The sequence below is a fragment of the Papaver somniferum genome, chromosome 1 (assembly GCF_003573695.1).
Source record: "Papaver somniferum cultivar HN1 chromosome 1, ASM357369v1, whole genome shotgun sequence".
Lineage (NCBI taxonomy): Eukaryota > Viridiplantae > Streptophyta > Magnoliopsida > Ranunculales > Papaveraceae > Papaver > Papaver somniferum.
The window spans coordinates 222,768,448-222,793,641 of NC_039358.1; the positions used below are offsets into that span (position 1 = coordinate 222,768,448).

General features: G+C 36.5%; 3 protein-coding genes and 1 long non-coding RNA gene across 4 annotated transcripts; 1 reads left to right on the forward strand and 3 right to left on the reverse strand.

The window, feature by feature from the left end:
* Positions 1–5,104: 5,104 nt before the first annotated feature.
* Positions 5,105–6,152, reverse strand: LOC113361021. The gene is made up of 2 exons (XM_026604413.1): positions 5,868–6,152; positions 5,105–5,242 (listed from the first exon to the last, which is right to left on the reverse strand). The coding sequence occupies exons 1-2, from the start codon at positions 6,150–6,152 to the stop codon at positions 5,105–5,107; spliced, it is 423 nt and encodes a 140-aa protein (XP_026460198.1).
* Positions 6,153–15,114: 8,962 nt separating this feature from the next.
* On the reverse strand, positions 15,115–16,261 carry LOC113337391. Its single transcript, XR_003354215.1, has 2 exons — positions 16,026–16,261; positions 15,115–15,734 (listed from the first exon to the last, which is right to left on the reverse strand). It is a non-coding gene; the product is annotated as an uncharacterized LOC113337391 (long non-coding RNA).
* Positions 16,262–16,953: 692 nt separating this feature from the next.
* On the forward strand, positions 16,954–20,302 carry LOC113316848 (endonuclease III homolog 1, chloroplastic-like). Its single transcript, XM_026564999.1, has 11 exons — positions 16,954–17,273; positions 17,415–17,509; positions 17,622–17,691; positions 17,893–17,970; positions 18,298–18,416; positions 18,575–18,641; positions 18,932–19,023; positions 19,205–19,342; positions 19,427–19,531; positions 19,701–19,784; positions 19,899–20,302. The coding sequence occupies exons 1-11, from the start codon at positions 17,108–17,110 to the stop codon at positions 20,043–20,045; spliced, it is 1,161 nt and encodes a 386-aa protein (XP_026420784.1). The 5' UTR covers positions 16,954–17,107; the 3' UTR covers positions 20,046–20,302.
* A 756-nt stretch (positions 20,303–21,058) lies between these two features.
* Positions 21,059–24,160, reverse strand: LOC113316854 (protein farnesyltransferase/geranylgeranyltransferase type-1 subunit alpha-like). The gene is made up of 5 exons (XM_026565011.1): positions 23,810–24,160; positions 23,059–23,168; positions 22,546–22,666; positions 21,903–21,998; positions 21,059–21,725 (listed from the first exon to the last, which is right to left on the reverse strand). Exons 1-5 carry the CDS (start codon positions 24,041–24,043, stop codon positions 21,291–21,293), a joined length of 996 nt encoding a protein of 331 aa, XP_026420796.1. The 5' UTR covers positions 24,044–24,160; the 3' UTR covers positions 21,059–21,290.
* Positions 24,161–25,194: the final 1,034 nt, after the last annotated feature.

Sequence of the window (25,194 nt, forward strand, 5' to 3'; positions counted from 1 at the left end):
ATAATTTTAGGAATATCTCCTTGTTTAGTGATATAGGTCACTTAATGGTGGGATAAAATCTAAAAGTAACTAGGTCACTTATTAGTGGGACGGAGGGAGTACAACTTAAAGAGCGATCTAGGTCATGGCTCGCTCTGTCAGTTTTAGTATAACATACTAAAACTGACAGAATTCCTCATGAGTTTTTACTGTCGGGATGTTTTTACCTCCTAAACAAACTCAAAACCTAAATATTCCCTCGAGGGAAGATAAGAAATTCTCTTTTGATGGGGTCAACCATCAAAATCTGAGTTCATATGAAGATTCTACAACAGTTTTAGTGAAGGATCTTACATCAGAATTTTCTAACTACGAAATTTCACGAATTTCTTCATGTATTAACATAAACTTCCATTCACTCTTTCATTCAAGAGGTGGGTTAATGTGATTATGATACCATATATCATGCTACATATCTGTGACTACTTTCATACTCATATATATTTTTCTCCAATCTTTCATGACCACCCATTACCTCTCGTTGATATCATGAAAAGCAGTGCTTGACTTGTCACTTATGACACCTGCTGCCTAGCCTGCGCGTAATTAGTCAAAATATTTTTCTACTTTTTTAAATACAAGGATCACGATACGTGTTAGTGGAAGTGATGATAAAGTGTTTATTCCTCCACCTCTCATAAATGTTTCTCACACGATATGATGGTGGGACCACTCAGAAATTACCACGCTTCTCATTACAAGTCGTGATATGACCTGCTCCATGTCATATGTACTTTATCATACATGTAGGACTAGTTGTGCAAATAATATAGCTATGCAAGTCACAGCTAGGTGCTATTTTCTATAAAAAAAATGTCACAAATTGGGGATATTCATCAGGGTATTGGTTTGGCGGCCTACAACATACGACGTTCAAGACACCCATTATGAGAAACTGACGGGAAGAGCAGGCAGTTAACGAGTAAAGGAGAAGTGGGTACACAACCGTCTAGTCCTACCTTCACAATAGGGGCACGGTTTCTACCACTTTCACATGATCTCCACTACTTCACTATTCCACAACTCTCACTTCCTATGAGATCAGGGTGTTCGACTATTACTTAATATAATATAGATTTTCAATTTATTCAAATAAACAATCAACACAAGTATCTAGATAATACAGGGAAAACACATCTTATATTGTAAAAGAAAGCTCTACATTTTGATACAAGTCAAAAACAAAAACACCTTATAGAGCCTGTATATCTGATTACAACACCTTCTCTGCCTCCCTCCCTAAAATCAACCCTTCTCCTTCATTTTTTGGTTCAAGTAATACTGGAACGCCGATATCATGGTTTAGGCCATAATTGTAAAGATTGATCTCTCGAATCTAAAGTACACCTGTACATCATTTTTTTTAGGTCCTAGACTCGTTTCCTATCAACCTACCCACTTTTACTCTTTTCTTCAGAATCAGTTTTTACCCTACTACAAGCCTACCATCAATACTTCGGACTGAAATGTAGTTGAGACCGAATTAAACCCTCACAGAAATTCAGTTACATTCGCGCTCCTTACGCCTCTTGAACACCAGCAGTACTCCGCGAAATTGATTTCATTAGCTAACATCCTTTACATCCTAAGAGTTACTTCAAATCAATTGAAGAATTTAAACCAATCCGCCTCCCACAAATAAGCCTATATGTGATTTCCTTTCTGATCAAAAATCAAGGTGAGACTAGAAATCGATTGCAATAGACAAATTCTAGGAAAACTAAAAATCCAAACTTATGACTCCCGAAGAGAATCCTAGATTATTATTCACCTCACAAGTACAAAGCTCGTGGAATCAAAAAAGTCTGAGACGAAGAGAGCTTTGTGATTTCTATCTATCTTGTTTTATGGAGTAAAACTCAACAATCAAAATAATATCAGGATACACGAATTATCAAAGATAGGAATAGTTCACACCTGGATTCACGAATCCCTAGGTGGAATATTTTCATTCACTAAACTCTAGAAGGGTTTGAGGAGAGAAAAAATCTAGTTTGTAAATAGGACACACACGAATAGTGTTGGGGATTAAAAAATCCAAGTTGCTAGAGGTTCTCTTTTATATTGACTTTCAAAGAATGGGTTGCTTTAGGTTTAAGCTAAGATAGCTTTGGAACCAAGCAATCCGTATCCACCGTTAGATGAAGCTTTGAACTGTTTGAGTCACAACCATAGTTATAATGTGATCAAATATTCCTATTTAGTGTTTCTAGAGATTTGTTCAAATGTCAATTATCTCATAGAAATAATTTTATATGCATCTGAAAATATTCGACAAGGCAAGTACATGTACTCTACCTCGTTTGTGCATGTCTTAGTCAAGGTTCGTGCGTGTCTTAGTCAAGGTATGTGTACCATTAAGACAAAAACGAGTTCCATAATCATAGAGAACTTTTTTTCGGTTTGGTACCAGGTATGGATACCGCAATAGTTTCAAAATCAACAGTTCAATTACGGTAAGCATACGAGGTATGCATACCAATCTAGGTCTGCGAGTCTACATAATTTTTATGGTATAGATACCGGGTATGTGTACCACAAAGTTGTTGTCGAACTATTCCTAGGCTGGTACATGTACTACGGCTATGGACCTATAACAGTTCTCCCGGTATGTGAACTGGTATGCATGCTTTCCTGTATCCACATTTACAATAGTTCTATATTTTTTTTCCCTAAATCAATTCAAAATATTCCCGAATAACATCAATGACACATATCATTGATCCAGGTTATTTTCGAGTTATAATTCTTGAATCACGATTTTGATTATGAACAATAAATTTCTCTTGAACGAAATTCACCAAGTGTGAAAAATGTTCATAAGCTTAGTCATTATATTTCGAGAATAATATTTCCAAGATAAACTTGACTAGAAATTCTTGTTATGCATGCAATAGTCTAATTAGTCATGCGACATAGTCTCATATACAGGAATGTGAATAACTACTTGAGAAATATGTGGTTCAGTCTTCATTTAACTTTTGATGTAGAATTTCTCCAAAAGCTTCAGTTGATTTTCGACTTCAAACGGTAGAACGCAATGATATCCGATTCTCAACTACACACTTCTTTTCAAATCTGAGACGTGGCTAATTGTAGACTAGAAATCAATATATAGTTTTGATCGACTAAATTTGACAACAAGCTTGAGATAGAAACGCTTTGGACCGAGAAATGCTCTAAAAATATATGCCTATATGTCAAATATAACACATACACGACAAAATTTCCAGCGAGCGATAAATTTTCCATCGCTCAATGGTCAAACCATCGCTAGATGGTCATTGCAGCGCCATCGATGGTCACTATGTCGCTTGGTGGTTTGATCATCGATCATCATTTCCTCATCCAATGGCTATAAATAATTTTCCCCCTCTATAATTGCCTTATTTCAAACTCATTTGAACTCACACCAGAATTTTTAAATCTCTTTAGAATTTCTTAATATCTCAATCTTATTCAAATCTAAAACAGTCACACCTGCTTTACACTTCTTAAATTCTTGTAATATGGATTCACAATCTCAAAATCAATGCAAATGTAAAAATATCAAAGTCCGGGATGAAAAATACAACCTCAAAGAAGATGAATGCATTTGTCGTAGTTATGTTTTTTTTCCCCCAAGATTGTATTGATGGTGCACAACAACATGGGATATGGGATAACATATTTCGCAAAACATGAAGAACAAACCATGAAAATCTCTAGTCGTGATGCTAAAGGGTTGTCATTGTAATCAATAAGGAAGTCGTCAAATATGTTGATGCGATAATGCAAGCCAAGAGAGACCGTGAGACTGGTCTTATGGATGGTGGTGTTGAAAGACGGGTTCGTACAGAATGGCAGCAAAAAATGGAAAAAAATTTACCTTTCGAAAATTGTTATCATATTTTGAAGGTGTCCAAAATATATAATCCAGAAGTGTTTGCATCTAATAACAAGTTCCTAAAAGGTCACCATACAATTCTTTTTCCTCGCCACCAAATTCTTCACCATTTTCACCAGCTCCATCAAATTCTTCACCAGACTCCCAAAGAAACCCGAATGTCAACTTATTTTTCAATAATGATGATGCGAATAAAAAATTATAGGAAGAAACAAAGCAAGACTTGCTAGAAAATTAGCTCAAGAAAGTGGAAGCTCCGATGAATTTAACATGGCGGTGTTTATGGAACATCAGAAGACCGTCGAGAAGCAAACATATGTTGATAGGAGAATTTAAAACAGAGAGAGTAAAAAAAAGTCGCCTCTCTCAATAAAAATTTGTGAATGACTATGACAAGCATAAAATTATGCAAGATGACACTTCCATTATGAACCCATAGAAAAACATATGTGTCAAATCGAATTTGATAGGATTCAAGCACAAATTGAGCAACAAGCTGGATTTAATAACAACCAACCTGGTGGTGATGATGATGAGGATGAGTTCGATGATGACTTCGATGTAGACCTATAGATAATTGATGTATTAGTTTAAGTTTTAATTTGAAATGCTGCATTTTTAAGTTTTAATTTGAGGTATTAGTTTAAGTTTTAACTTGATATGTTGTTTTTGCATTCTACTTAATTTGAAATAAAAGTTGACTAATTTGAAATGTTGTTGCAGTCTATTAAAATAATTTAACGGTCTGCGAGTTATAACCCCAAAAGTGTCACTATCCATCCATAAAAAACCCTTCAAAACAAAAGTAACAGAAAAACCCCATCAAAACAAAAGTAACACAAAAACCCCAAAGAATTTGATGAAACCAATTTTGAAATTTGGGGTTTTTGTGATCAATTTTTAAAAATTTGTGGTTTTTGTATCAATTTTATTTAAGATGGAGTTTTAATGGACCCCAAAATTTGAATGGGGTTTTTGTACCACAAGTTCGGTCACCTTGGGTTTTTATGACTAGTTTTGATAACTTAATATTGAATAAAACACAGTACAAACAAATTAACAGTTCAAACTAAAATACATAACTTAATAATTCAAATTAAGATACATAACTTGATAATAATTACGCCCACCCGCTCTTCCATACTCTGCTCAAAGATTCACTCCCAGATCTTCTCTTAATTAATCATACAGATTCTGGTTCTGAATGTAATTAGTCTTTTGCCCATAATTTCTTGCAGGCAATCCTCTTTGAGGTTGGATCTCAGTCCTCAGATCTCCATCTGCATAGTTAGTCCACTCCTTATCGCGACGGGTTTCCTGAATTACCATGTTATGGAGAACTATGCAAGAGAGCATAGTCTTGTGCATTTCACGAGGACTCAACCGATGATATGGCCCGCAAATGATAGCGAACTTCCTCTTCAAAATTCCAAAAGCGCGTTCTACATCCTTCCTCTACGCCATTTGGCGATCGTTAAAAACACTAGTATGAATGGCTCAATGCACCGCAAGGGGGCTGACGGTAACATTGAACCAACGTTGACCATTTTGGATAGATACCATCCGCAAGATAATACACATGAGTGTACTAATGGCCATTGATCATGAAATACACTTGGGGGACAAATTCCATACTCCAGATTTTCTAATAGAGGCGACTTGTGCAAAACATTAATATCATTTTGTGATCCGGAAGACCAAAAAAAAACGTGTCATAGCGAACAATTATAAGAAGCAGCAACTTCAAAGATAACGCGTCAGATAATGACCTTTATATTGACCGGCCCAAATAAACAGGGCATCCTTTCCATACCCAATGCATACAATCAAGACTACCTAGGATTCCTGGGAATCCCCTATCCTCATTCTCCCTCAATATTTTCCTAACATCTTCCTCGGTTGGTTTTCGTAAATATGTTGGACCTAAATGATTAATTATTACCTCGTAAAACAATGAAAGGTAAGTAAACAAAGTTATTTTTCCCATACGTAGGTACTCATCGTTCCCATCCGCTGGTCTTCCATAACCTAGAATCCTTAAAGCCAAAGTAAAATCTTGTTCAGGACTATGACCTCTAATATTTTGTGCATCAAACTGATAATCAAATTGAGGTTCTACTAGACAAAGATCTTCAATAATCTTTTTCACCAGATGTCGAGGCATGCAGAACTGACGTTGGAAATCTTCATCAAAGTACACACAATTGGGAAGAAAGTAATTGTACATCAACTTCTGGTTCTTGAGAATACTTCTTGTGTCTCTGGAACTCTAGGTGAAAAAACGGGGGTCTAACAACACCACCCAATATTTCGCTTAACAATCTGTATGGACAAACTCCAATATACTTTTTATGAGAATCAACTAGACAGTCAGACTCAATCAATAAAAAGATATATCAAAGATTTTATATCTCAATCTCTAGATTTGATCTTTACTCAAGAAAATAGAAATTTGCGAGTCTTTATCAAAGAGAGATAACTTGGACGGTACCAAAGACCAATGTACAATGATCAATCAATATCAATCAACAACCAAAGGTTGAATTTCCAATTGATGATCACGAACGTGCAATCTGTATTATTTCAATTATATAAAATATAATGCGGAAAAGAAATAACACAGACACCAGAAATTTTGTTAACGAGGAAACCACAAATGCAAAAAAAACCCCGGGACCTAGTCCAGATTAAATACACACTGTATTAAGCCGCTACAGACAATAGCCTACTCCAAGCTAACTTCGGACTGGACTATAGTTGAACCCCAATCAGTCTCCCACCGATCCAAGGTACAGTTGCACTCCTACGCCTCTGATCCCAGCAGGATATTGCGCACTTGATTCCCTTAGATGATCTCACCCACAACCAAGAGTTGCTGCAACCCAAAATCACAGACTTGGTAATAAACAGATCTGTCTCACACAGAAAAGTCTATCAAAGGATAAATCTGTCTCCCACAGATAAACCCTAGGTTTTGTTCCGTCTTTAAATATAAAATCAAGGTGAACAGGAACCAATTGATAATTCGGTCTTATATTCCTGAAGAACAGCCTAGATTAATCAATCACCTCTGTACAATCCTTCTTGACTACACAGGCGGTTTGTCGAGGAATCACAAACAGTAAGACGAAGATGTTTGTGACTTCTTTGTCTTGCTTATCGGAGAACTCTCGCGATCTCAAGCCAATCAATCGATTGTACTCGTACGATAGAAGATGCAAGATCAGATAACACAACTACGATAAAAGTACTATCGGTCTGGCTTCACAATCCCAATGAATTCTTTAAGTCGTTAACCTGGTTTTAGATAAGAAAACCAAAGGTTAAAGGAGAATCAACTCTAGCGAGCGCACTAGTATCACACAGACGTGTGGGGATTAGTTTTGCTCAAAGCTAGATGTCTCCTTTATATAGCCTTTAAATCATAGTTTTGCCTTAGTTACAAAGCAATCCATATTCACCGTTAGATGAAAACCTGATTTAGATTCAAGCTAATATTTCTCAACCGTTAGATCGAAAACTTATCTTGTCACACACACTTGGGTATACGTTTACTGGGTTTGCGAAAACCATTCCCAAACGTGTACGTGTATGTTGGTTCAACATAGTAACCCAAAAGGTTAACCATATGAGCATTTCATATTAACCTTGTTCTTCTTCACCATAACTAGTTCAATTGACTCAAATGAACTAGTTAAAGAGTTGTTCAATTGCTATGAGATCTTATGTAACTACACAAGACACGATTGAAACAAAGATGATTCGATTCAATTGAATCGGCTCATGAAGATCATAGCCACGGTTTGCATAAAGCATTCCTTAGTAATTTAATGTTTCGTGTTCAGAGCACATCTTTAGATCATAACCTCTTAAGTTCAAAAACAAGTTCGCGGATTTAAGTTAATCGGTTGAGTTTTCCAAACTCAGCAGAAATTCTCGGAAAGAGAACTTCCGCCAGTTCGCGGACTTAGCAAACAAACGAGTTTTGGAAAATCCAGCAGAAATTCTCAGTCGAGAACTTCCAACAGTTCACGGAATGAGTCTGCGGACTGGGTTCGCGGACTTGGCAAGCCAATTCCATAATCCTTCCGATTTCTGTTGATCAACAAAGTTCGAAAACTTCGGTTCAAGGAATACATGGTTATGTAATCTAAACTCTCATTTTAATCATTGAGACATTCTCAGAGGATGCTATGTAGCCGTTATTCACATACCGATTCACGTCAGAGCAATTCTCAAAGTGATTGAAACTTTTCATGACTTTCGTCACTAGGTGAAGATAAACTTGATCAAAGCGAAATGCTTTACCAACAAACAATTTCGAGAAAAAGATAAGCAATGAATGCTCAGCTCGAAATGTTAAATGTGTATGATCTAGTCTATATAGCATACGACTTTTGTCTCATAAGTAGTAGGAGATAGAATAGATAGACTTTTGAGTGATAGATAAGTTCAAGTCTCCACATACATTTTTTTTGATGAAGTTCCACGGTTCCTTGTATATATCTTTGTCGTTGTATGATGAATCGCCATGAAGTCCTTGAGCTCAACTACACTTTTCTATCCTAGTCCGAGACTTAGCTATGTAGGCTAGAAATCAAGACTCGTAGTTTTGATCACTAACATTGACAAACATGCTTGAGATAGCAATTCATGCGAGGTTTACCTAGCTACGCTCTAACAATCTCCCCCTTTGTCAATTTTAGTGACAAAACTATTAATACATATGGAATACAAAAAAGATAAACTTTAGTGGCTCCTATTCCATAGTCTAATCTTCGACGTTCCCTGAAATCTTCGTCCTTACAAGTACTCCAATGATCCCAAAAGTTGTAAGTTTAGCATCACCGTTGTTGAAGATCCGTAGCTATAACAATGAGAGAAATCGAGATTCTCAATCATTATTATACAGTGACATAGTATTATTATGTAACATCAAAGTCCAATTGTATCACGACTTTAACAATAATACTACGGTGATATGTATCACTCCCCCTTAGTCAATACTCCATCTCGATTATGGAAACCACTCCCCCTTACACAATGATCTGAAAACCATATGTATTTGTAGTGTGAACTACATTATTTCTCCTTCTTTTTGTCAATAAAATTGGCAAAGGTACAAGAAAGGGATCATAATGAAATTTCCACAAGAGACATTTCATAGACTAAAAAAAATACATACCAACTAAATTTAAATGCAATCATAAAGCCGAAGCTAAATGCATTCATCAAGGAGTTTTAAGATACAAGATAACCCCTATAAAATTCCACAGCCGCACACCCCGTAAGATATTACCATTAAGCACAAGTTCAAAAGAACTCTCCCCATTTTATGTCATTCCAAAAAGAACAACAAGAGCGACCTTAATTTCGAAAGAAAATAAGGATTTTTAAATTGGACGCCAAAAACCATAGGAATGATTTTCTATATCCAAAAATCAACCAAATTAATCACAAGTAAACCCATGATTAATTCAATTGGAATACGCAACTAAATCAAACCACAAAAGTGATTAATTTAATTGAAGGCGCTCAACATAAGTAAACTTACGGATCTACGACTAAGGTAATCATACGGAGATGACTAACTTAATCGTTCACATACTCAACATAAGGAGAACCTTACAGAATATACGAATACATCAACCAATAGAACATGATTAGTATAGCCGTTCATATACTCAACACAAGAATTTGTGGAATATATGAAAACTCAACTAGACTAATTACAAGAGAACTTATAATTAATCTAATTGGAATACAAACAACCAAACTAATCACAAAGGTAATCAATTTAATTGTCAAAAGGTTTTGCTCGACAAAAGAATACTTTCAGAGCAAATAACTAAATGACCAACCAAGATGATTACTTTAGTTCATAATGCTCGACATATATCATCTTATGGAACAACCAACAATCCAATAAGAAAAATCGACTTAGTTGTATCGTGCTCAACATAAGACACACAATGGAGCCTTCACGGTAATACATAACAAAATGGATCAATGAAGATCAATACCGTGGATAACATACAAGGATATATTCTATTTTCCATCATAACGACATAATAGACTTTATCCTTGTCAAACAAAAGATTTTATCCTATTTTCCATCAAATACATGACTGCATAGGTATAACTTTTGTAATTGTCAAAAGTTCATTCGTCCTTTCATCAATATGAATACTAATTCATGAACGAATTTACTTTTGACCGCTTATGGGACCTTCAAGTTTACGGACTCAAACAATACATATCCCATAATCAAATTGCAATATCACAAAATCATAAAGATCAATACTGCAATAACATCATCCTCCAAATATATTTAGAATTTAATACCAATAAACCTAAAAAATAAACATAAGAAGATGAAAACAAAAATAGCTATGTGTAGTCACAATCTTCGCTATTCAAATCACTAGTTATTCTTCCAACTAATCCAAAAAGAAAACATACTAGGCACACAACTAGAACCAAGATCAGACAAAAAAACTAAATCCTGTCTGCAACCAGGGATTGAACAAGAACGAGTTCCTCAGTTGCCTTCCTTAGTTCTTCTTTTAGGTAGTCTAGATTCCGAGTTGCGATACCAAGTTGTTCGCGAACGACCTTAAAGTATCCAAGAAGATTTCCTACCAGTTGTGAAGAAATCTGAACTGGTAGTTTGTCTTCGTTTTCATGATCAAGAGCATGAAAGCATGAGATATCAATAAGACATAGCTCAACATCATCAACCTTGTTCCTTCCCTCCATTGTGCACCAAAAAGACTTTTAGAAAATCTTTTTGCACCTCTGGAACACATTATAAATATAAGGAATTCCATCAAACCCTAGGAAACAAGACGTTCGTGAGGGTTAGTGCGTGTACTAGAGAATCGGGCCTAGACCAAAGAACTCCAAAAAGAAAGAGAAATAGATATTGAGGAGTAAACAGAATAATGTAACATCGAATGCAGTACAGTTCTGACATCTTTCTCAAGATGAAAATCCTGAGAACCATGAGCATTCCTTTTTAACAAGACAAATTAAAAAGAGATGCAACATGAACATGTCAGGTTGTAATAAGATGAGCATCTTGCTCATCATTATTCACTTCTTATTTTTCCTTTTCATCGGTATTTAACAAACTACCTGGTTTAGTTGAATAAGCATTATCAAGAGAAGATTTAGAAGTACCTAAGTTAACAACATTCCATGTTTTCTTGATATTCCGTCTCAGTCTGTTTATGTGAATCTTCAGATCAGAGACTCGATTGTTGACATGTAAGAAGTCTGAATTGGAAGTCTTGGATTCACAGTCTTTTATGAGAAAATTAGGGGAACTTAACCCGTTTTTCTTTCTCATGTTCCTTTTTCTCCTTCCAGACTGATTTACAGCATCTGTCACACTTTTGTTGTTTTTCCTTCCACCATTGTAGGCATCCTTCGGTTTGAATACATAATTAGGAAAAGCCCTATCACAGTATGTCCCTTGAGGCCGGACAGGAAATATTTCAATCTATGATATAGATTTAACAACTTCTTTAGACATCCATGTAAGAATGTTGTGAAGTTTTTCATTCCTTATCCGAAGGTAACACCTTCGCTCAGAGTGTCCTTTGTTTCCGCAGTAATAGCAGTTGAAGGACCTACATTCAGTAGTTCTCTTTTGAGCGGATTTAGAAGAAGTAGAATCCTTGTTTTTACAAGCTGACACAGGTTCTTCACATGGAGAAATATTAACAGCTTTAACAAACTTAGTCTTACCACTGTTAGGAGCGTCTATTCCTTTATATCCCATACCACGTTTATCATGATGTTCTTTACAGGCTCCCGGCATAGAAGATAGTTTTTGTAGAGCTAGAACCGAACCTATTTAGATTCTCTTCCAGTAATTTTACCTTATTAAGAGCAGCAGTGAGTTTGGTTTCCAAGGATTTCTCTCTGATAAGAAGACTGCGTTCTTTGTAATTGAAACACTTCTGTTGAGATTCACATCTTGCTTCACTTTCGGCAAGCCTCTCTGTTAATATACAGAGGTTACGAAGAAGATTATCACATTCATATTTTTTTGAGCGAACCTCTTCTTCATGATCTTTAACGGTAGATTGTAACAGTTTGTATACACCATCATAACCTTTGAAGAGTTTTCTCAACTTTATGTTTTCTTGACAGAGATGACTCATATACTTTATCAAGCAAGAAGTTGTCCTTGTTTCCTTCAATTCACGATTAAACAACTTGATGTATTGAGAAACTTCCTCATCAAGACTTTTTCCTCTTTCATAATCACTATCATCCGAGAAATCATCCGAGAAATCATCCAACTGTTCATCAAGAGATTTCCTCCAGTTGGATTTAGATTCGGTTGAAGGAGACGAGAAAGAGTTTTCCTCAGTGGTTTCAAATTTTTGAAACTTATCTGAGAAGTCATGTACTGATGTTGCGTTGTCAGAGATAGTAATCTTGTCCATAGAGTCAGATCGCTACAAACACAGACTTGTTAGGTCTTAAACGTGTTTGCCTGCTCTGATACCAATTGAAAAAGCGGGGGTCTAACAACATCACCCAATATTTCGCTTAGCAATCTGTATGGAAAAACTCCAATATACTTTTTCTGAGAATCAAATAGACAGTCAGACTCAATCAATAAAAAGATATATCAAAGAGTTTATATCTCAATCTCTCGATTTGATATTTACTCAAGAAAATAGAAATCTGCGAGTCTTTATCAAAGAGAGATAACTTGGATGGTACCAAAGACCAATGTCCAAGGATCAATCGATATCAATCAACAACCAAAGTTTGAATTTCCAATTGATGATCACGAACGCATAACCTGTATTATTTCAATTATATAAAATATAATGTAGAAAAGAAATAACACAGACACTAGAAATTTTGTTAACGAGGAAACCGCAAATGAAGAAAAACCCTGGACCTAGTCCAAATTGAATACACACTGTATTAAGCCGCTACAGACACTAGCCAACTCCAAGCTAACTTCGTACTGGACTATAGTTGAACCCCAATCAGTCTCCCACCGATCCAAGGTACAGTTGTACTCCTACGCCTCTGATCCCAGCAGGATACTGTGCACTTGATTCCCTTAGATGATCTCACCCACAACCAAGAGTTGCTGCAACCCCAAATCACAGGCTTGATAATAAACAGATCTGTCTCACACAGAAAAGTCTATCAAAGGATAAATTTGTCTCCCACAGATAAACCCTAGGTTTTATTCCGTCTTAAGATGTAAAATCAAGGTGAACATGAACCAATTGATAATCCGGTCTTATATTCCCGAAGAACAGCCTAGATCAATCAATCACCTCTCTACAATCCTTCCTGACTACACAGGCGGTTTGTCGAGGAATCACAAACAGTGAGACGAAGATGTTTGTGACTTCTTTATCTTGCCTATCGGAGAACTCTCACGATCTCAAGCCAATCAATCGATTGTACTCGTACGATAGAAGATGCAAGATCAGATCACACAACTACGATAAAAGTAGTATCGTCCTGGCTTCACAATCCCAATGAAGTCTTTAAGTCGTTAACTTGGTTTTAGAGAAGAAAACCAAAGGTTAAAGGAGAATCGACTCTAGCGAGCGCACTAGTATCACACAGACGTGTGGGGATTAGTTTTGCTCAAAGATAGATGTCTCCTTTATATAGCCTTCAAGTCAGGGTTTTTCCTTACTTACAAAACAATCCACATTCACCGTTAGATGAAAACCTGATTTAGATTCAAGCTAATATTTCTCAATCGTTAGATCGAAAACTTAGCTTGTCACATACACTTGGGTATACGTTTACTGGGTTTGCGAAAACCATGCCCAAACGTGTACGTGTATGTTGGTTCAACATAGTAACCCAAAAGGTTAACCATATGAGCATTTTATATTAACCTTGTTCTTCTTCACCATAACTAGTTCAACTGACTCAAATGAACTAGTTAAAGAGTTGTTCAATTGCTATGAGATCTTATGTAACTACACAAGACACAATTGAAACAAAGATGATTTGATTCGATGAAATCGGCTCATGAACATTATAGCCACGGTTTGCATAAAGCATTCCTTAGTAATTTAATGTTTCATGTTCACAGCACATCTTTAGATCATAATATCTTAAGTTCACAAACAAGTTCGCAGACTTAAGTTAATCGGTTGAGTTTTCCAAACTCAGCAGAAATTCTCGGAAAGAGAACTTCCGCCAGTTCGCGGACTTAGCACACAAACGAGATTTGGAAAATCCAACAGAAATTCTCGGTCGAGAACTTCCGACAGTTCGCGGACTGAGTCTGCGGACTGGGTTCGCGGATTTGGCAAGCCAATTCCACAATCCTTCCGATTTCTCTTGATCAACAAAGTTCGAAAACTTCGGTTCAAGGAATACATGGTTATGTATTCTAAACTCTCATTTTAATCATTGAGACATTCTCAGAGGATGCTATGTATCCGTTATTCACTAACCGATTCACGTCAGATCAATTCTCAAAGTGATTGAAACTTTTCATGACTTTCGTCACTAGGTGAAGATAAACTTGATCAAAGTGAAACGCTTTACCAACACACGATTTCGAGAAAAAGATAAGTAATGAATGCTCAGCTCGAAATGTTAAATGTGTATGATCTAGTCTATATAGCATACGACTTTTGTCTCATAAGTAGTAGGAGATAGAATAGATAGACTTTTGAGTGATAGATAAGTTCAAGTCTCCACATACCTTTTTTTTGATGAAGTTCCACGGTTCCTTGTATATTTGTCGTTGTATGATGAATCGCCATGAAGTCCTTGAGCTCAACTACACTTTTTTATCCTAGTCCGAGACTTAGCTATGTAGGCTAGAAATCAAGACTCGTAGTTTTGATCACTAACATTGACAAACATGCTTGAGATAGCAATTCATGCGAGATTTACCGAGCTATGATCTAACACTAGGAATTTGACCCGTATATACGAGCAACAGAGTGTCGATTGGTTTATTATCTTCAACTTCCTCATCGTCGAGTCCTTGTAACCTCCTTTGATGCATTTCTTTCTATAATCTAAACATATTCATAAGAACACTCATCTCTTTATTTGATCCTTGCCATTGATGATTATGAAATTTAAAATTGAGAATACAGAAAGAAAAATTGGAGAAATATATGTAGAAGTAGGTTTGAATAATTTGAAGAAGTACAAGGACGGATATATATGAACCAACAAAGGGGAAATAATTGTTGCAAAATAATTACTGGACGATAATCATAATATCGCTGGCGATATTATGTAAATCGAGCGATGAGTTTTATGTCGCCGACGATATTCATTATATCGTCAGCGCAATTACAAAATGGTCCTACTTTTTATAATTGGGTTACAAATTGATCATACTGCTTTTCAATTATAATTACAAAATGGTCATCTGCCACTTAACACTTTCCAAAAAAACGCTCTCAGAATTTCACATAAATACCCTTCCCTTGTAACTCAAGCATTTTAACCACAGTTAACCAGACAGATTTGGCACCAAGTAGACCTTGGGTCTGGAATGGTGAACCTTTAGGAGCCAGCAATAGTCATGTTCTGAATGCTATGGACCTGTATACAACAGTACAATTTGGTCCATTTTTGTATCTAAAAACTTGATCGATTTCAATCTCCATCAAAATCTTCAAAACCAGCAGCATCTTCAAAACCACACCATAACTTTGGTCCATTACCACATCAATTAACATCTTCAAATCCAGCAACAACATCAAAAACCACCAAAATCATTTGGTCAATTACCAACCATCACATCAGTAATCCACCCCCATCAACATCTTCAACACTAGTACATTAAAAACAAATTCATTGCCAACCAATATGGTTTTCCTTCATCACCATCACCAAGATCAGTAAAACAAAAACAAACCAATTTAAAATTGTAAATCCTAACCATCATACGTACTAAACACCATTCCAGACAAATCATTTTTTCACTATAAACAAGAAATTAGGGTTTCCGAAAAATCGAAATTAAAATCATATTTCTTTAAAAGAAATTCCCCAATTGAAATTTCAAATTAAAAACCCAAATTAAAACTATTTAAACTACTTGAAGTAGTGAAAGAACAATCACCTGTTTACGTCTCCTTAGATTTTTGCGTCTCCAATCTTTCATTTTGCTCTAACCGAAATTAATAACAAGTTTCTCTCCATACGTTTCCACAAAACACATACCACTATCCTCACTGTAACAACATCATCTATATATTACCATCTTCATACGAACAACAAAGCTCGATTGCAGAGAATAAGTTAGAGAGGAAGAAGCGACGGTGAAATAAGATTGAGAAGGAGGTCGATTTTTCTTAAAAGATTATAATTTCCTAGGATTTTCATCCACCCGTCCAATTTTCTTCGATATATAGATATGTCTAAGATGATGAATGCTAGTTAACGCGAGCTAAATCTGCGAGGGACAAACATGTAAACTGACCACCTGATTTAACTCATCTTTTGAAGACCCCACCAACTTAACTCTGACCCAAACGGATTGATGACTATTTTGTAAAGAGCAATGCTGTCCTGCACCATTTTGCGGGTAGCTATCTCGTTCAAGCGGTTTCTTTACCGTTAGATCACGCTAAAACCTAGATCTAACAGCCTTGAACCCTTTAGGAAAAATGGTGGGTCCTTTCCTGAAATTAGTGGGTCCTTTCCTGAATATAAATCTAACCGTTGATTTGATCATTTAACGATAAAGAAGCCCGCTTGAACGGGATAGCTACCCGCAAAATGGTGTGGAATAGCATTTGTCTTTTGTAAATGGTTTGTAACACTACGATGGTTTTGTGAATCGGGTCTTAATACTGGGACCATTTCTTAAAATTCCCTACTTGATAATATCGGTCACTAGAATTTCAATCGGTCCGTGGTTGTTCCATAGTGCCAACTTCATTTGCCATGCCACCTTAACCTTGTGTATAACAAGCATCGGCTTAAGCTAGATCTTATAAAATTGTGAGTTCGTGACACCAACATGCTTGCTGGAGACTGGAGAGCCTTTAAACAACAGGGCCCAAGTCTTAATCAAGTATTCTGTCTCTCTCCACACAGGAGTGATGAACTAGTTCTGACCGGTGACTCCCGGGGAAACAGCAAAAATCCCCAAATATGTGTTAATTAATCTCTTGGCAGTATTCTTGGGTTTCCCTCCAAATGACCTCTGCTGTTCCTTCTCTCTTCAGATATTCAATTTTAACTTCCTTCTCCCAAATCAAATTAAACATAAACCCTAGTTTTGCCTTCCATATGCCGATAACTAGATTTTCATCAACAAATTTCACTATCAAGAATGAAATCACAGAATCTGAACCAAACCCAGGTTAGTAATCTCATTTTTCTGTAATGGGTTTTCATGATTTGTCCTTTAGATATCATTCCTGAGCTAGAATTTTAATCTTTTTCATGGTTTCTCTATTTATTGAAACATTAGTCTTTTTTTTTTTTTTTTTTCTGTGAGCAGAAATTCGTGTGTTTGGGAGGAGGAAAAGAGAGAAAAAGGTAGTAGAGATTAAAACAGAAGAGAAACTGAAAATTGAACCCGATGAAGATAACAAAGTAAGGGGCTTCTTTATCATTTTCTTATATTTTTGTGGAAATGGGATATTGGTGGAATTTTCTTTATACCTTTTCTTTGATTGTTAACTGGAATGAACTTTACTGATTGCAGTTTGGTGATTTGGGTTTACCTGATATTGAAGAGTTTGCATATCGGAAAGTCGAGGGATCTGCGTCCAAAAGTAAGTGCGAAAGACTTGCAATTAGCATATTTGGGTTTGAGGCAAAGATTTGATTGAGTTAGGATTTGCAAAATTATAAGACTTGTTACTTGTTTGCCTTGTTTTAATTCAACATTGTGATATATCTTTTGCCATTAACATGTTATCTTTATAGTGTAGTGCGTTTATCCTTTGCTAAAATACAATGCATCGTATCTGCAGGAAAGTTGCGAGATGCCAAAACATCATTAGATAAGGCGTTAACTGGAAAGGGGGAAACTCTCAGTATCAAGCTGAAAGGTATGAGGAAGATGGTGTAAGCTGTTGTCTTCTTAGGGTCACTAGATACTACTGTAGTTTTAATAAATTGCGAGTCCAAGTCTTTGTTATGGCAATGTAGATGGTAGTAATTGAGTTGACATGTCATGTACACGGTCTACTTTAAGTCTTTAACCGAATTTTGTTTTTAAGCATTCTTTCATTGCAGATGAGACTGCAGCAGGTTGTTACCAAAATCACTCCTTAACTCCTGTTACTTTATGTTAAACTCTTAGTGTTGTTCAATACAGTGAAAGGTTCTATCTCTTATTGGCAGAAATTTTTACCTGAGAATTTTTCTGTAAATAGGTGAAGCACCTGCAAATTGGGAGGAAGTTCTTGAAGGGATCCGCAAGATGAGATCTTCTGAAGATGCACCAGTAGACACTATGGGATGTGAGAAAGCTGGCAGTCTTCTTCCACCAAAGGTAATGTTTTATCTCAATTATTAAACGCAAACTCTATAATGGAGCTACATGAAAGGGTAATATTTGTGAAGCCTTCTTATTAGTATCATATGGTAGGCTGACAATATGTTACTTTGTAAGGCATATCATATGGTGATCATATTTCTTGTATATATCAGGAAAGACGTTTTGCAGTGTTGGTGTCTTCTCTTCTATCAAGCCAAACAAAGGATGCAGTTAATCATGGCAAGTTTCTAGTTATCGTCTAGAATATTCACTGTCACTTTTAAAATTGGATTCTAGAGTTTTCTGATAATTTGAATTCGTGTATTCTTCCCAAATGGTTAAAATGACCCATGTATGGTAGTGCTGTATTTACAAAATACCTGAGGCTGAAAATTGGAAATCGAATCTGGTCCATGCTTCCTGATAGAATTGGTTATTACTTTCTGCTGATCAGCATATTCGGAGGCATATTGGTTAGACCTTCTGTTGCAGTAATTTCTTGGATGATTAATACCTTTTGGATAGTCCAGGGGCGGTCCAAAGGCTTCTTAAAAATGGTCTTCTTGCTGCTGATACCATAGATAATGCTGAGGAATCTGTAATCAAGGATTTGATTTATCCAGTAAGTCTTCTTTTATCGAGGTGATCTCACATATCTGAAAGTGTGAATTCTTGAAATTTGTTATTTTATCAATCAGAAACGGGCAAAAACTTTTAGTGCTGCAGGTGTGGTTGAAGTAAGGTGCTTTGCATTGCTTGATTCCCTTTCATTGATTTTCGTGCCTCAATTTTTCTTCGAGCAGGTTGGGTTTTACACTAGAAAGGCTTCGAACTTGAAGAAAGTTGCAAAAATCTGTCTCCAGAAGTACGGAGGGGATATTCCTAGTTCACTGGAAGAGTTGCTCGCACTTCCAGGAATTGGTCCTAAGATGGCTCACCTGGTATGTCTTTCACTTTTTAAAATGTTGTCATTTAAAAACATTGATCTAGTCTCCTAAGATCTCATTCGTTTTTTGGTGGTGCAGGTTATGAATGTTGCGTGGGACAATGTTCAGGGCATATGTGTAGACACCCATGTTCATCGCATTTGTAATCGCCTTGGATGGGTTTCAAAGCCAAGCACTGGACAGGTATTGTACTCCAACTTTAATCGACTCAAAATCAAGTTACTCAATGTCTAAGTTTATTAGCCGTCAGATACAGTAACATGAACAGGATGACCTTAGTATGTGTGGATGCAGTCTTTTCAGCGCACATTCTAATATATTGAAATTTCATTTGTTCTTTAATTATTTACAGAAAACTTCAACTCCTGAGGGAACAAGAGAGTCTCTTCAGTTGTGGCTTCCAGTGGAGGAGTGGGTTGCCATAAACCCGTTATTGGTGCGAGCTATTTCTTTTTCTTTTCGTTTACTTTGTCATCACCACGATTTTGAGATTGTTCAATTAGATTTCACACAGATTAGATGCATGATTCATTAGCAATTGATGTGGCAGGTTGGATTTGGGCAGACAATTTGCACTCCTCTAAGACCTCGCTGTGGAATGTGCGGAGTAAACAGCCTTTGTCCATCTGCTTTCAAAGAAACACCCAGTCCTGTATCTAAAGCAAAGAAACCTAAAGCTACCAAAGCAATTTCTTGATTGAATTATCCGTTCAGAGATGTTCCAAGGACAAACTGCATCGGGACGATTTTTTCTTCCCAACTCTTTTTTTTTCTTTCGATTGATATGTCTCATTGGTACTGATGGAATCAGGCCTTCCCTATGCCAGGGATTTTCTTTTGAACTGGACATTGTGAATCCCCACTTTTTGTATAGAAAAATTTTACAGGCATGGTACTCTAGGAAACAGACCAGTACTTTTTGATGGTCTTACAGCATGCATTTTTTTATTTTTATTTTGGTAAATCAAAATTGTATTAAGGAAAACCATATTCACATGATAGTTATAGATCAGAAAACAAGAAAAGAGGCCATAGCATCCCCAGAGACTTGACAGGCATTTCCAAATTAAAATTTATCTCCCTATAAACATGCTCAAAACTGACAGTTCCATTCATAAGTTATATTCACTTGAGCTCCCATTTGAACTGGATTCTAATGGTATTCGATAGTCTAGTAAAATGTAGCGCTAGGCCAAGCGCCGCTATAATGAAAAAAGGAAGCTCACAAGCAAAAAAATGAAAGAAAGGAAGCTCACAAGCAAAAAAATAAAATAATATAAATCTGCACAGAGGAGGAGGGGAGCCCGGCAGAAATACCAAACCGCCGCAGCAGTCCCATTACGACACAACACCACAGCTCCTGTACATGTTGCTCGTGCTAGTTGATCCAATGTTGTGGAATATGTACCCAACCCAAATTCGTAAAGCAAGCGATGTGGGACTAAATCTATAGGCAAAAACTGAAACAAGACGAAACTAAAAGCCTTCCTTCTTTCCTCGAGGTTACCTGGTCGAATCTCTATACGAACTCATTCACAAAAAAGAACGTAGAAGAAATTAGGGAAATTCAACGACATTCGACAGTTCTCTTCCCTACAGGCAATTTGACAATATCCCATATCTCATTTTCATCAAGAGCTTCTTGTTGTTCTTTTATATATTTCCTCCAAATTGGTTTGGAGTCTGCCTCTCTGAAATTTACTTTAAATGTAGTGTAAGCTAAGTTACTATTATAAACAACTCATATCCAAGTTACGTTCATCACAAGGCGGCAAATTGCGTAAACAAACCAAAATATCCATCATTGCACACAAGTTTTAACCCACTGTCACTCATAAAAAATAAATAAAAATATTACTCCTTGAAACAAATAAAGGATTTGTCAAGCAACACCAGGTGGGAACCCTGAATCAAACTGTTTAGCTGTCTAAGGAACATGAAATTACAATACTTGCGGTGGTAGATTGCTCTTACGCCACATCCAATAGTTTGACCTCATTGGATCCTCACGCTCCAAGACAGAACAAACCGTAGTTGCTAAATCTGATTTCGGATGATCTGGTTCAAATACTGCTGAACCTTCAACTGCGTTTTTGAAGTCTTCACTTGGGTGGAAACCGTAACAAAGTAAATCTAAAAGCAAGCCTAAAGCGAATACTCTGTTGGTGGTGGAGTTTAGAACTTTCAGACACACCACGGACACTTGAGGATCGCATATTAATGACTGGTTATCACCTTTGTACAAACCTCGAAGGTATCTCCATGGGCTCTCATTCTCAGGGTTGGTTAGAATGGCTTCAACTGCGTATTTCACTTCTGACGCTCTCATTGCTTCTAGGCCTCCTAGGACAGGAGATCTTGTTACTACAAAATATCTCTGGTGCACCCACCAAAAAAAAGAAGAAGATTGTATTAGCAATTCAACCCAGTATGTAAATGTTAATCGGAGTGTTTGCAGCGTGTACTGATGAAGTTTGATGTTACTGATCCGCATTCAGTGCAGTCTCTAGAAGAAAGTGGATAAAAATTTAAGCAGGAATTCAAGATATCTTACCTGATTCCAAGCCGAATTATTAAAAATGTCGTCTTCTAGAAGCTGGTGACAGTAATCAAGTTCACCTTCCCAACCGCCTAAGGCCTGAAGCACCCACTGGAAGAAACATGCCGTGTTTCAGTCTCATTCAGTTAAATTTTAATGGAGCTCAAAAGTAAAACACAACAACTGCTGAATAAACTTGAATACGCATTCTGTATCAGATGCAGATGTTGCTAGCAACACTTAGTGGAAACTAAATTTGGTTTGGGGTTGTAGTTGTAGTTGTGAGAAAGACAAACTATGCAGTCTCTGGAGTCGCCAATAAAATTAACCCTCTTACAAGGTAACATAATATGGCCCACAATTCTCTGTAAATGGGAAGTTTTGGTTAAAATAGACTGTTAGTGGAAAACTTGACCCATTAATCTGCTATTAAGTGTTACTCTTGATGTCCAGTCCAACATATGTGCTCGTAAGGAAATCAATGAGAGCTGATCTAGTCATCTAGGAATATTGTAAATCTACTACTATCATTACCAAATAGAAAAAACTAAAGAGTTTGAATACCGAAAAAATTAAGTTCAGGGGAAGCAAACCAGTTTCTGAACCATCAGTAGGCAAAACATCAAGGAAACAGAAATGGAAGGAACTGCGCGCATACCTGACGGTGGGACCAGGCATGATAATTTTTCGCATCTGGAAAGAGTATCTTCTTGGTGAACTCTAGCTCAATAGTAGTAGCTTCAGTTCCCAATTTCTCAGCAACCCATCGCCTATGGTGCCTACATAAACCTACAATGTTCATTAACTTTATCCAAACAATTAACTTGTTCCTACCCAAATTCAGTTTACGTTAATGTCACTCATAAGTTCATAATTCAAATTCAGTTGTTCGCAGTAAATATAAGATTTTCAGCTGGTACATACAGGCTTACAGATATGAACGAAGACTCAAACGTTCACAATTTAGAAAGTCCGGAAAGGTTTGAGTTTATATTCAAGCACACTGAAATCTGAAAGACCTATATATGCGTTGGGCACTAAAGACAAATAGTGTGGTTGTCGTCATTGGGTTCAGGAACTGATTTGTTATCCTCAGATTTCTAGATCGGAGGTATTAATTTAGAAAACCAAATGGATGGACCAACACAAGAAGAAAACATAAAATCCTCACCAAATTTGGTAGTTTTTGGAGTTGCTTTTCGCAATACGCTCAATGAATTTCAATTCTTCTCGTAAATCAGCTCCCAGCGACTCAAGTATAAGACGTCTAAAATGCCACACCTATACCACAAATGAAAGAAAGGTTCCGTCATTAGATTTAGAGTTTAAACACAAATCTCTTGAATTCACTACTAGCAAGACAAACTCATCTTTTCACAGATCAGATATGTTAACTTTCTCTTAAAGAAATTGAACTGCATAGAGGCACATATTTTACAGAATCAAATATAACCAGGATTTTTACAGAACATCATGTAATGGTACTTCTTCAAATGCACCATTCCATATACACTCTATGGTTATACGCATTATCTCATCCAAAACAACAGGAAAACAACTAGTTCCATTTAATTAACGCGAGTGACAACTACAATAACAATACACTGCGAACTAACTTACGCAGTTGCAGGACTCATAAAATGTTATTTGGTCCAAGCATTAGATCAAACACCACGAATGCATCTTAAAACCAATTTTTTTGCAACTCAGCTCAGCCATGAACCAACCAACGAGCTCCTTTTCAGAATCCTTGGCTTCCACAAAAGCCAATTTCATAGATTAACTTCCTCAAGCACAAGTTTATTGATCTAATTTAAGTTGCCCACACCAACTGAACCCTAATCTTTCCCCTGAACTAAAACCTAATTTAAGCCCCAAAGAAGAAATTAAAAGAAAAATAATGAAAAAGATTAAAGAATTACCGTATAATTTCCAGCATTGAGTTGAATAACTTCAGCAGTAAGCTGTAAGGAACGAGGAGTTCTTTCATCAGAAAGATAAACAGCTCGAAAGTAATCCATGGCTTCTCTGAAATCATCTTTGTAAGCAATTGGAACAACTGGATTTGAACCATCATCTTGAGGGACTGGTTTTACATCTGCCCATTCTTTACTTTCACTATATGGAATTCTTTCAACTTCATCATCAGAATCCATTCTTCTTCTTCCCGGGTTTCGATCGAATTGAATAAGTTTGGGGTTATTTATTTTTGTGAGCAAAAAATTTGGGGTTCCTAATCTGAGGACTCGGAGTAGTCTTTCTTAGAAGGGCAATTTCTGAAGAATCTTTGGGGGGACACAGAGTCACAGAGAATAGAACTTGAGAAGACGGGTAGGGCCGGGGGCTTTTAGAGCAGTGACTGGGGCACGACCGGAAAAAACTAAGATGGCTCTTTTGAGGGAATGAGTAGGGCTGAACATGGTGTCGGTTAACCATTGGAAACCGACCGAACCAGACCAATAAGAAAGAAACCGAACCAAGCCATTTAGATTTGGATTGGTTTGGTAAAAAAAGTTGAAAAACCGACATTATTGGTTTGGTTTTGGTTTGACCTGAAAACCGAACCAAAAACCATTGGGGAACCGATTAATTTTTAAATTTAGTTTCTACCGTCGATTTAAAAGTATTAGATTCTACCCATTGATTTAGAGGATAAATAGAAACCCTAAATCTAATATTTCATTATGATACTCTCCCTCTTTCTCTTTCTCTCGGCCGTCTCCCTTCTCCACCCCCAACTACAGCTGCTTCTACTCGACTTTTTTCTTCCCGTCTTTCTTCTTTTTTATTTGTTAATAACTAAATTAAGATATATTATATATCTTCTTTTGATCTCTAGAATTAGAGTACACTTTAACTATTCTTGATTTTTCTTTTTTTGTTTGTATATTTGTGTAAACCAATACTATCGGCAACTACGATTTTTTTATCTGTAAATTTGTGTATTTTCTTTTTGGTTTGACATAATTATTGGTTAACCAAAAACCACTGGGACAAACCGAAACCAACTGGAACCATTTGAAAACCGAACCAATGGTTAATGGATTGGTTTGGTTTAGATTTTTAGAAACCAATAGTATTGGTTTCGGTTTTGGTTTGGCTAGAAACCGAACCAAAACCGACCATGAACAGCCCTAGGAATGAGTTTCTGACGATACAATTTCATTCCTATGCACGATAAGACCAAGTGTTATGGTGGAAGAGTTCCATCTTCCACGCCACCTCAACATTTGGAATCGTGGATGGAAGGCAAGTGTTGTGGTGGAATAGTGAAAACGCTATTCTTAATAGCGCTAAAAAAACGTAA

Excerpts from the sequence above, each read along its gene's own strand:
- LOC113361021 (XM_026604413.1), bottom strand. The coding sequence starts at position 6,152 with ATGTACAATTACTTTCTTCCCAATTGTGTGTACTTTGATGAAGATTTC. Across the intron at positions 5,243-5,867 it reads ACCTTTCATTGTTTTACGAG|GAAACCCGTCGCGATAAGGA; the intron begins GTAATAATTAAT and ends ATGGTAATTCAG.
- LOC113316854 (XM_026565011.1), bottom strand. The coding sequence starts at position 24,043 with ATGGATTCTGATGATGAAGTTGAAAGAATTCCATATAGTGAAAGTAAA. Across the intron at positions 23,169-23,809 it reads TCAATGCTGGAAATTATACG|GTGTGGCATTTTAGACGTCT; the intron begins GTAATTCTTTAA and ends TTTGTGGTATAG. Across the intron at positions 21,999-22,545 it reads ATGCCTGGTCCCACCGTCAG|TGGGTGCTTCAGGCCTTAGG; the intron begins GTATGCGCGCAG and ends TGTTTCTTCCAG.
- LOC113316848 (XM_026564999.1), top strand. The coding sequence starts at position 17,108 with ATGACCTCTGCTGTTCCTTCTCTCTTCAGATATTCAATTTTAACTTCC. Across the intron at positions 18,417-18,574 it reads GCAGTCTTCTTCCACCAAAG|GAAAGACGTTTTGCAGTGTT; the intron begins GTAATGTTTTAT and ends TGTATATATCAG. Across the intron at positions 19,532-19,700 it reads CAAAGCCAAGCACTGGACAG|AAAACTTCAACTCCTGAGGG; the intron begins GTATTGTACTCC and ends AATTATTTACAG.